The sequence below is a fragment of the Gadus chalcogrammus genome, chromosome 22 (assembly GCF_026213295.1).
Source record: "Gadus chalcogrammus isolate NIFS_2021 chromosome 22, NIFS_Gcha_1.0, whole genome shotgun sequence".
NCBI lineage: Eukaryota > Metazoa > Chordata > Actinopteri > Gadiformes > Gadidae > Gadus > Gadus chalcogrammus.
The window spans coordinates 6,143,776-6,155,776 of NC_079433.1; the positions used below are offsets into that span (position 1 = coordinate 6,143,776).

At 45.4% G+C, this 12,001-nt stretch overlaps 1 protein-coding gene and 5 non-coding genes across 6 annotated transcripts; all 6 read left to right on the forward strand.

Annotated features, from left to right (window-relative positions):
• The first annotated feature begins 1,380 nt into the window (after positions 1–1,380).
• Positions 1,381–11,678, forward strand: LOC130375302 (polyadenylate-binding protein 1A-like). Its single transcript, XM_056582118.1, has 13 exons — positions 1,381–2,082; positions 3,017–3,210; positions 4,044–4,159; positions 4,511–4,650; positions 4,936–5,030; positions 5,655–5,792; positions 7,094–7,556; positions 7,702–7,812; positions 8,480–8,622; positions 9,478–9,562; positions 9,695–9,825; positions 10,281–10,397; positions 10,983–11,678. Exons 1-12 carry the CDS (start codon positions 1,890–1,892, stop codon positions 10,368–10,370), a joined length of 1,899 nt encoding a protein of 632 aa, XP_056438093.1. The 5' UTR covers positions 1,381–1,889; the 3' UTR covers positions 10,371–10,397; positions 10,983–11,678.
• LOC130376361 (small nucleolar RNA SNORA5) lies at positions 5,333–5,467 on the forward strand. The gene has a single exon (XR_008893997.1). It is a non-coding gene; the product is annotated as a small nucleolar RNA SNORA5 (small nucleolar RNA).
• LOC130376359 (small nucleolar RNA SNORA5) lies at positions 6,541–6,672 on the forward strand. The gene has a single exon (XR_008893995.1). It is a non-coding gene; the product is annotated as a small nucleolar RNA SNORA5 (small nucleolar RNA).
• On the forward strand, positions 8,122–8,256 carry LOC130376363 (small nucleolar RNA SNORA5). The gene has a single exon (XR_008893999.1). It is a non-coding gene; the product is annotated as a small nucleolar RNA SNORA5 (small nucleolar RNA).
• LOC130376362 (small nucleolar RNA SNORA5) lies at positions 9,197–9,331 on the forward strand. The gene has a single exon (XR_008893998.1). It is a non-coding gene; the product is annotated as a small nucleolar RNA SNORA5 (small nucleolar RNA).
• Positions 10,445–10,579, forward strand: LOC130376360 (small nucleolar RNA SNORA5). The gene has a single exon (XR_008893996.1). It is a non-coding gene; the product is annotated as a small nucleolar RNA SNORA5 (small nucleolar RNA).
• Positions 11,679–12,001: the final 323 nt, after the last annotated feature.

Sequence of the window (12,001 nt, forward strand, 5' to 3'; positions counted from 1 at the left end):
GCGCATTATCCTGACATTAAACTGTAACTTTGATTTGTCTCAGCTGTGTGAAGAACACCTTTTGCCATATGCATTTAAGTGGTTACCTTCTTTCTTTTTATGTGTTCAGGTGTTTATAATTTTTTATATTGTATTCTTGCCGTCTCTTTTTAAGATACTTGTGATGTGTGTGTGTGGTTCTCAATAGTAATCTGGGTGCAGGCAAAGGGCTGCTTCGGGATTGGTGATTTATGCTTCTGAATATTAACCCCCACAGGTGATACAAGGGCATTTTCACCTTTCTAGTACACGAAAAGAAAGCAAATAAGTTAAATTGAATGATAAAACTCAATTGATTAGAAAGTGGCATTTTGGAGAACGATGCACTACGCTTTGGATGAAAGTGGTAGAAAATATTTCAGCAACCATACATATAACTTTGTTCAAATTATAAGGCATCTACAATTGTTCAAACTGACGACTTGTGTATCTGTTATTTAGGTTACATGCTTTCATGTTAGTGTGATTAAACATACTCAAAAATAGTTTTCCTGTTGTCTTTTTAGTACAAGGGGACTATGGATTTACAGCAAGGCTGGTACTGCCTTCAATAATATTGTAGTTCATCCCTTACCATGCAATTCACTAAACAATATTGAATGCACAAAATGGACCCAAAACATTAAGTAGTTAAATCGATGACTGGTTATCAGTCATTGACTAAGTGTCTAATGCCATTATATATATTCCATAATAACCAAATATGACACATTATCACACATAATATGATGCATGCATATCGGGTACACGTCGAACTAAGTAAAGTATAACAAAACATGAAACCGTATTTTAGGGGAGTAGGAAGCGTCAGGTTTATTTGGCCACTGTTAACACCTACAGCCTGTGTCATGCCTGATACAAAGCCAGAAAATCCACACATGGTCATGTTGGCAACATTTTCAGCCAGTTTTTGCATGGACAGTATCTTCCATATGCTGTAGTTTATCTTGTTTCCCTGCGTCTTGGTAGGTTAATTTGCATCTGGATGGGAAGCACTGAATCTGCAGGGTTACGCTTGAATCCTTTGAAATTTCATAAAATGTACCTCCTTAAAACACTGCCAGTGCCACCCATAGTTGGTGACGTGAACTACAGTTTTGCGGCAGCAGCATGTTTTAGTATCTTTTTTTATTTGCATTTGATTATATTTACTGCAATCACAGCAGTGTTATCGTCATCAGCACACGTTTTTCTTTTATGTTTAAATGTCAATACCAATGTGACCATTTTATTTAAATAGATCATTCAGGGCAAGCCAACGCCCCTTTTCTCTTATTACCATAGCTGGTAGACGAGTGGTCCGTTTTGATGACGTGTCTCAGAGTATATAAACAGCCACTTCCCATCGCTCATCCCCCTCAACCCCGGCTGTTAGTGCTGTGTGAGTGCGTGTGTGCTCTTGAGCCCGCTCGGCACACATTCTATAAAAAAATAAAAATACAAAAAAAAACTTAAAACACCAAAAACGCTTAAAAAATCTTAATTTATTTTCTTTTTGTAACTACTTCAGTGAAGCTGGACTTCGTCCCTCCTCGAAGACTGGAAGACACAAGACTACGGCATTTCAATCGACGTTTGATGCTAGTGAAACAGGCCAAGTAGATATTTTATCATTACCCGTGGTTCAATTCGACTTAGAAAGTTTTAAATTCCCGACCAACCGTAACAAGGTCCGTTTTAAAACTCACATTTACTAAACCGCATATTTTATTAGAACGCCGCAGTTGTCAAGTCGACGGTAGCCAGGCGTCCCGTTCCTTCCATTAACGTTTCTAAAACCGTCGTAGTTACTCAAACGTCCGTATTTTCGGGTGGCGTTCGTGTCTCCTAACGTTACCACCGGCGCCAACATGAACCCCAGTGCTCCCAGTTACCCCATGGCCTCTCTCTACGTCGGGGATCTGCATCAAGATGTGACGGAGGCCATGCTGTACGAGAAATTCAGCCCGGCCGGGGCTATCCTTTCCATCCGCGTCTGTAGGGACATGATCACACGGCGGTCTCTCGGATACGCCTATGTCAACTTCCAGCAGCCGGCCGACGGTAGGTAATATATGTGTTGAATAGGTGTATTGTGAAGTTAAAACGCATGTCGCGTTTTTTAAATGGCAGCTTGCGGTGCCCCCGTCTCTTCTCCACGTGACTGGGGCCGACATATTGTCGTGTTTTTTTTTTCCGCACAAGTTGCGAAAAGACAGTTTGCCCTGCCCACTCATGCAATGTACTCCATTAACTGGGTAATTCCCATTCCTAACGCATCCACATACCAGCCGCTGCACAATTGTTATTAGTCTGAGGCTACTCATCGGCACTCAAATGACATTTGGAGAAGGATCATTTTGAATGTTGAACGTGATCTCATTATTTGGCAGCGCCCTGTTTTTTTCCTCAGAAGTTGCACAGGGTGGCTCTACCCGTCGACTCCGCCAAAAAAGGCCTGCATTTCAGCGATAACGGCTTGGGACTTACATTTTCCGCCTTATTTTTGTTCGTTTGGGTGTTAGGTTTGGACAACCATCAATAATGACTTGTGTATGCTGTTCAGAGCTGCTGTCAAGTGACATTGTTTTCCCCACTCAAGCATTTGTAGGCTATATGTGTGTGTGTATGTAAGGCTTTACACATATCAATATCATAGTGAGAGGTCATTATAGTTTTGCATCTATCTAATTAGAAGTAGGGCAAAGTTCTTGGTTCAAACGCAATCCATGGAAACCTTCAACAACCTGCCGAAACCATGACATCACATTAATAACATGCACAAGACAATGGTTCTAATACATCAATGAATTGACAAATTAATAAATGCCAATTGATTTATTTGGATTAACAACTGCTAAGTCATTGTCATCACTCGAAGACCTGGTGTTTCCTCTTCCCATGTATACCACTTGACCGCTGGCGCATTTAAAGAAACGTCCAGTCAGCCGTGGGCCTGCTCTGTTGTTCAAACACTCCCCTACTGTTTCCCCCTCAGCTGAGCGTGCGCTGGACACCATGAACTTCGACGTGATCAAAGGGAGGCCGGTGCGCATCATGTGGTCACAGCGGGACCCCTCGCTGAGGAAGAGCGGTGTCGGCAACATCTTCATCAAGAACCTGGACAAGTCCATCGACAACAAGGCCCTGTACGACACCTTCTCCGCATTCGGAAACATCCTCTCCTGCAAGGTAGGCGGCCAGGGCGAGGCCCCACACCCCCTCCCCGCCCCATTGGCCTACTATAGTAGTAGGCCAGGCGGGGGCTGGACGTATGCCCTTTGTTGGTTTTGTTGTTACGAGGTTGCATTTTGAATGTCACGATATTCACAACGTAAAAAAACGAGGCACAGTGACATGAATGATGTAACCATGAACAAGTGTTATGAAAAGAGTGTTAACAGAAAACCTCTTGTAACCGAGGTAATGTGTGTGTGTGTGTGTGTGTGTGTGTCCTTGGTTTGTACTTATACAGGCTGATGCCTTGTTCTGTGAAGTGTTAAGACTCAATTGTACCTCTGTATGGACTAGCAACCAGAGGTACATGTTGGGTCTCTATTACACGTGTGTGCGTGTGTCCCACAGAGGCTGCAGTAGCTTGTTTTCACCTCAAAATGAACACTACGTGTCAGAGCTGTGATTGGCCAACATCGTAGTCTCTTTGGGGTTATATAAAGGTGAAAACAACGCACCATATTTTTGATCACCTCCTACTCAAAGCGAAGGAGGCCTCCAAGATGTTGATAATTTGAGGATGACTCGGCATTCAGTTGCGAGACGCATCTTCACATTATAAACAAAGATGCCAGCAGATTTGGGGCCAATTCGTTTTGTCGGTCTACGCGCAAAGCCTCCGACACTGAACTGTAAACGAAGGCATCGGCATAGACGCCCACACAGCACTGTAATTCACCCTTTGGGAGTAACGCCATCTCAAAGCGGTTCACAATGTCTGCAAGTTTCAATTGCATTTGGTTGTGCATGAGCGTGCGGCTTATGTCTTGCATGGGTCTCTTCTCTTCAAGGTGGTTTGTGACGAGAATGGCTCAAAGGGCTACGGGTTTGTGCACTTTGAGACTCAGGAGGCGGCCGAACGAGCCATTGAGAAAATGAATGGCATGTTGCTCAATGACCGCAAAGTGTAAGTGTTTAACTGCTAGTGTGTGAACTCATTTTAATCGTTGCCATCTAGTCTAAAATGAACATTGAACGATTCAGATACCAGTGAGCCAACATAATATGCCCTTGGTTCTTATCAACCTCTTTCACCTTGAAAGGATGTAATGACACATAAATGAGTGCATTTAAACCTAGGTTATGCTGATTCCAACCTACAGACGTATAATTTTTGGTTCTGTATTATATATGGATTTATGGAAGACCTTGAGGTTTCTAAAGTCTTCTAATTTACGAACTGCATTCAAATCCCTTCATTGAATACTTTAAAATGCTTCCAACAATTATGGGCTGAAGTCCTGTTTTCTCATTGCAGGTTTGTCGGCCGCTTCAAATCGCGCAAAGAGCGCGAGCAGGAGCTGGGCGCGCGGGCCAGGGAGTTCACCAACGTCTATATCAAGAACTTTGGCGAAGACATGGACGATGAGAAGCTCCGGGAGTTCTTCGGCAGATACGGTCAGTTTGCTGCAACAGAAGCACACTGTTGGGGCCCCCGACAATGGGGTCTTTCACGACCGGGCTGCCTGAGAATGTTTACGGGTAAACACGGCCTATATAGAGGCTCCCGGATGAAGTGGACACGGACACGCCTCTAAATGAGCTGGGTAGAAAATTGGATCGTTAAAAAAAAACAAAAAAAACTCCTCCCAAACGTGCCGGGCTGCGTTTGACATTTCTTATACCCTTCTCAGGTGTTGTGACCAAAACAAAGTGCTTCAAAATGTTTTCCCTGTTGTCTAGGCACTGCTATGAGCATCCGTGTCATGACGGACAACAGCGGAAAGTCGCGGGGCTTCGGTTTTGTCAGCTTTGAGCACCATGAGGACGCCCAGAAGGTGAGCGCAATGAGTCTGGGATTGAGCCTGTCAGGAACCCTCCCCCAGGGGCACAAAGGCCCCATAAGGCCCATCACAACCCCCATCTAATGGGTGTGGCTGGGATAGCCAGCTATACCGCCTCTGTGTATGATTGCCTCTTAGTCCTGACTATCCATGGCGGTTCACAAGAGGGCTAAACATGGTTCCCAGTTTGTACTTTTTTTCTTGTTGTTTAGAAATGTAATCACATAGGCTTTAGGACATTGGTTTCAATGTAGTTAACAGAATGTTGATCCCTCCCGGTTTAATTATTCAAAGTCTGCAGCTTTGTCAAATTCGGTGCCACTTTCTCTGTGGGTCGCACCGGCCCAAACGGCTGCAACAGTGACTGTAGTTCATGGGCCCCAGAGTCCCCCACTGTGGGCACTGGGGACAAAATTGTACTACATACAATTCAGTGAATAGCTGATGGCTTTGGCCGTTTGGCTTGTAATGTATCCCACCTTTTTTCATGTCTTGAATATATCTTTTAATCAGTTAATTTACTCTCCACCATTGTTTGATTTGTGGACATTTTTGGAGAAAGAATCTCCAAGTTGTGACTCGGCACTAAACAATTTGGTTGTTTTGATCCCTGGTTAGGCAGTGGATGAGATGAATGGAAAGGAGCTGAACGGCAAGCTGATCTACGTTGGCCGCGCTCAGAAGAAGGTGGAGAGGCAGACGGAACTCAAACGCAAATTTGAGCAAATGAAACAGGACCGCATGACTCGCTACCAGGTGGGTTTTATGATTGTTGGCAGGTTAAAGATACAAATAACAACAATATAACCAAGTGTTTGTATTTATATGAAAGTCCTTGTTTTGTGTGAGTGGATCCTTGATGCCAACCCCATCAATAATTGTCCCATCACTTTTTACCTTATTGGAAACTTGTATTTATCAATATGTGCCTAAATATAATTCTACCAATTTTTAAGAATTGGATAGGATCGATTTTTAAGTTATAAGTGCTGCATTCCTCAAAACTGGTTTTGCAACAAGCAGGTTTGGTTTTCCTGTTACTAGGAAAAGAAACTGAAACTAAAGGATATCTAATTGTTGAACGTGTAGTATCGTTCTAGTATGTATTAACACTGAAGATGACCTGGAGTACAGTATTGTCAAATGAAGTTGAGGTCTGTTTTACCTTTTTATTTCTTGGCTATATTTCTATATTTCTGATGTAGACTATCAAGAGTCATGTGTAGGAATCATTTAAGTGGTTGTTTGACAGATTTTCATGTGTCGAACCTTCTGTTCATATACAAGCTAGAGGACCAGTTCACTAGGCCGGTTATCCCAAAACTTCAGTTATTTAAAACTCAAAGCAGTTAAAACATTGAGGTGACTGGGGCATTTGAGGGCGGTTTAAATACTTGACTGTTTAACGATATCTTGATCCTTGATCAGTCGTTTATGATTGTGTATGTAGTCATCAGTTTATGATCCTCTTGGCTGAAAAAAAACTGGTATAATTGCGTAAAGCCGCAGCTTTGTCAAATTCGGTGCCACTCTCTGTGGGTCGCACCGGCCAAAAAGGCTGCAACAGTGACTGTAGTTCATGGGCCCCAGGCTCCCTCATTGTGGGCACTGGGGACAAAATGTACTACATACAATAAAGTGAACCGACTTGGTTAAGGCTTGCTGACACTAAAATGTGTAACGGCCTGCCGAGAGTAGTGATGTTGATCGGGTTCCAAATAAAACAGGTAATTGACAAGAGGTGAAACATAGTGCGGCAAGTGCCCTATATATTTCATATCCTCTAGGATCAGATTAGGGCAAGGCAACTTTATTTATTTAGCACTTATACGTGAGGCGGACTCAAGGTGCTTCACATAGAAACGTTGTCATTATGTTGTGCGTAAGAGTCTGAATTTTAATTATTTCACTGCAGAATCGACCATTACTGGTCGAGTGCTTCTAACGTACGCAAGAGATTTGCCTTTGACATTTGCATAGTGTCACATTCACGGCGCCGTTCCCAGTACTCGTCTTTAGTCTCACCGCGTCTCCCCCCCCCCCCCCCCCCCCCACAGGGCGTCAACCTGTACGTGAAGAACCTGGATGACGGGCTGGACGACGAGCGCCTCCGCAAGGAGTTCTCCCCGTTCGGCACCATCACCAGCGCCAAGGTGATGACAGAGGGCGGCCGCAGCAAGGGCTTCGGCTTCGTGTGCTTCTCCTCGCCGGAGGAGGCCACCAAGGCGGTGACGGAGATGAACGGCCGCATCGTGGCCACCAAGCCCCTCTACGTGGCGCTGGCCCAGCGCAAGGAGGAGCGGCAGGCGCACCTCACCAACCAGTACATGCAGCGCATGGCCAGCGTGCGCGCCGTGCCCAACCCCGTCATCAACCCCTACCAGGCCGCGCCGCCCTCGGGCTACTTCATGGCCACCATCCCGCAGGCGCCCAACCGCCCCGCCTACTACCCCGCCGCCGGGCAGATGGCACAGATCCGGCCCAGCCCCCGGTGGGCCACCCAGGGGGTGCGACCGCAGCGTGAGTAGCCCCCCCGCCCGCGGACGCCGGCGTTCCTCGGCCTGGAACGCCGGCCCCTCTCCTGATGCGATGTTGGTTGATGGTTTTAAGGGATGGCTCTATTGTTTGAGATGGGTGTTCCTCATTGCTGTGTGTGTCTGTGCAGACTTCCAGAACATACCAGGCGTCATGCGTCCGTCGGCCCCCCGGCCCCAGGGCTTCAGCACCATGCGGCCCACCTCCCAGATGCCCCGCATGATGTCCACCCAGCGTGTCGGTCAGTGGTCCTCTTCTGTTACCTTGATGGCCCGTGATGCTAGGGATTCAGGAGGAATGTGTTCTATCAAGAATGGATCCTGATTAGAGAATAGTGCTTAAAAAAAAATAAAAAATCTTCTGATATATTCTGTCTAGGTCGTGTCTGTAACCTTGGGTTCACAAGAAGGCTTAATAGGGTTCCAAGTTTTGTAAAATTTTTGTACAGGTTGATCTTGTCGTTAAGAAATGTAATCACACAAGCTTCAGGACATTGGTTTCAATGTAGTTAACAGAATGTTGATCCCTCCCGGTTTAATTATTCAAAGTCTGCAGCTTTGTCAAATTCGGTGCCACTTTCTCCGTGGGTCGCACCGGCCCAAACGGCTGCAACAGTGACTGTAGTTCATGGGCCCCAGAGTCCCCCACTGTGGGCACTGGGGACAAAATTGTACTACTTACAACCAATTACAGCAGATTGCTTTCTTGTTTTGGTGAGCCCTTGCTTATTATCTAAAGGCGACAATGTTTGTACTACAAGGAATGAAGTTGTAGGTCAATGCTAATTCACTATCGCCTTCGTCCAAAGGATGCGTTTTCTTATTTCTGCTGCTGTAGTAGAAAAGGGAGTCTCCTTTTTTTTTTCTTTTTTTCTTTTTCTTAACTCCTAAACCGTCTGTCCCCTGCAGCTCAGACCATGGGACCCCGGCCGACCAACGCCGCCGCCGTCGCTGCCTCCCAGCTGCGCGGAGTCCCCCAGTACAAGTACACCCCAGGGGTCCGCAACTCCCATCAGCACATGCCCCAGCAGACCCAGGCCCCCATGCAGCAGGTACCCCAGCCCCCTGCATCGCCCGGGCCTAAAGCGTAGGCCATGAGGCCCTGGCTTTAAGGATGTTTAGTGGTATGGTAGTTCTGACTGCCAGGCGAGAGGTTCTGGGTTCCAAACCCTCTGTCCATAGTCTACGTGTAGGCATTGCTGAGCAACGTGCCTTAACCCCTACTGGCTTATTAATGAATCTTAAAGAATTCACCAAGTCGCTATGGGTGTGTAAGTGTATGCTAATGGTTGAATAGTATGCAACCATTAGCATGACTGTTATAATCAAGTTTTCCTAATTGGGGGATAATAAATGCTCAAGTGACCATGGGTTGGATGTTGAGTTGTATAGGCTTTAGTAATGTCTTCCAACAATTCATAAAATGCATTTTTTGTTACTCGGTTGTTTTTTAAAGTATTTGAGGGACAGTATCCCCTCATGTGGGTTTGAGTTTGTTGTCTAGTTTTGTACATTTTTTTGTACATGTTGTTCGTCGTTAAGAAATGTAATAACACAAGCTTTAGGACATTGGTTTCAATGTAGTTAACAGAATGTTGATCCCTCCCGGTTGAATTATTCAGAGTCTGCAGCTTTGTCAAATTCGGTGCCACTTTCTCCGTGGGTCGCACCGGCCCAAACGGCTGCAACAGTGAATGTAGTTCATGGGCCCCAGAGTCCCCCACTGTGGGCACTGGGGACAAAATTGTACTACATACAACTAATTATAGCAGATTGCTTTCTTGTTTTGGTGAGCCCTTGCTTATTATCTAAAGGCGACAACGTTTGTACTACAAAAGAAAACAAAAGTTGTGGGATCAATGCTAATTCAATGTCTAACTGGTTGTTTGGTGCGTCTCGCTGGGCAGTCTGCTGTTCACGTGCAGGGCCAGGAGCCATTGACGTCCTCCATGTTGGCTGCGGCCCCTCCCCAGGAACAGAAGCAGATGCTGGGTAAGTACCACCTGAATGCTGCTGTACAGTTGGGTACCCCGCCCCCCCTTTAAAATACAATGGCAACCTCAGTCCCTCACCAATACTTAATCTCTCGCTCTCTCTCTTTTTCTCTGCCCATCTCTGCACCAGGTGAGCGTCTCTTCCCCCTCATCCAGACGATGCACCCCAGCCTGGCGGGGAAGATCACCGGCATGCTGCTGGAGATCGACAACTCGGAGCTGCTCCACATGCTGGAGTCGCCCGAATCCCTCCGCTCAAAGGTGGGTCCCTCATCCGTTAGAGCACCTCGCTCTCCATGGCCAAACCCTAGCATCCATTGTAGACTAGGCAACTCCATATCAACTACACACCTCCCATTTCAACCACTCGCCTCCATTTTAGAACAGGCAACTCCATCTCGATGACTTTGCTGACTATTTGAGACCATGGACCTCCATGGCAACCACACTCACTTCCATGGAAACCACTTACCGCCGTAATTTTGACCCAGGCACCCCCATTTCAATTCAACTCGGGTCTCCATTTCAAATCCACTCGGGTCGCCATTTCAACCCCTACCCATTTTCTCCGTTTCCAACCAGTCGGCTACAACCAGAGCCGACGGTTCTGTATCTAGGGATGAGTGGGGTTGAAATTGTCTGGAGGAAACGAAGGTGAAAAGTACATTGTATTAATGGTGAAGTGATGTCAAGCCGTGCTATTTCCCCCCCCCCAGGTGGATGAGGCGGTGGCTGTGCTGCAGGCCCACCAGGCCAAGGAGGCTGCCCAGAAGCCCGTGTCCAACACTGCTGTCCCAGCCGTCTGAAATACCATCCCACCACCGAAGTACTTGGTACGACCCATACCCTCTAAAGCCCTCCCTGGAAGAACGGTCAAAAGTGCAGCTGTGTCAAATTCGGTGCTACTTTCTCTGTGGGAAGCACCGGCCAAAATGGCTGCCACAGTGACTGTAGTTCATGGGCCCCAGAGTCCCCCACTGTGGACACTGGGGACAAAATTGTACTACACACAATACTTAGTTTTGGTTTAGAATGCAAATTGTAATCGTCTCTAGCCAAAGCTTTTTTTTTTCTGTTGCTGCAGTAGACCAGGGCGGCCACACCCTCAAATGTTAGCTACTATAAGTCACCATTGCAAGAGGACGCAATCTATTTGCATAGACTGCCCCTGTCTTTGATGCCGAGCCCAATTCCCTTAGGCCAGTTTCATATGCAGGAATTGAGAGTTCTCTGTGATGTAATTGCCTTTGAATCGCAACAGCTGTAAAGAACTGTATTTGAGCAGCAATGTGGATCTGCCCCCGGCCTTTTGGCAAAAGGAATCGGATAAATTGCTTCCTTCCTAGTTCAACAGCCATGTGTTGAAATGTTAGTATCCTCACTAACGACATGGATGTCATTGTGCTTTGTGTCTTCAGGATCAGGGGAGCCCTGCGATGTACAGCTTCACCGAGGAGGAGGAGAAAATAAACATTGAAAAAGCGAAAATGCAGAAAACAAAACAAAGCAAAAGAAGCTAAATGACAAAAAAGAGAAGGAAAGAAAGGAACTGTCCGGCCGGGCCTAGTGAAGTTACCACTAGTTCCTGTTCGCTTATTTGAACAAAAATACAAAAAAAGAGAAAATTTAGAAAATTTAAAAATGATAAGAGTTTTGGGGGTTTTAAGAGGAGATTCCACCGGGAATAGAGAGTTGATGAAAGCATTCCTATATTGTTCTGACGTTTTATCCCTTTTATTGTTTTCGACTGACAGAATTGCAGGGACAACCTTGCATTGCGACTTTACCCTTGACATTTGCTTGCTTGAATTAAAGTTATAAATGAAAATAATCAACCTCCTTATTGTCTCTAAATGGATTGATTGAGCTACAAATATTGGTCAGTTTTGCTGCAGTTTAGTTTCTAGTTCTTCTTTCAGTTTTGGGTTTTAATGTTCTTGAATCAAAGATGTCGGTAAATTTAGTAATTGTGTTCAAGTCGGCCGTTTTCTTAAAAACCAGCTGTTTAACCCAATTCAACACTTTTTTCAAGATTAAAGTTACGTTTCACAAGTCAATCATTCAGATTGGATGTATATGCTCTAGGGGTGTTTCTAGGATTTGAGTACATTTGGATATAGTTTGGACTTATGTCCAGTGATCCTCCTTTTTATTGTCTTTAAGCTCTCTTGATGACATTTTAGGAACTCTAGAACCATATTTACATTCAGAGTCATCTCTTGATAATATAAAAATTTAAATGTGTACCTCAAACGTATTTACTTAATTCTTATGTTGAAAATATTGGCAAGTAATTAGTTTTAATATTGAGTGGAAGAATACTTCACAACTGCATTGCAATATGCACGTGACGTGTCCCGTAATGATTTGGGGCTGACGGCTCGGACGCAGATCAGTCTGAAAACGATAGCTAAAGCTACAGCCACTAGAGGCCGCT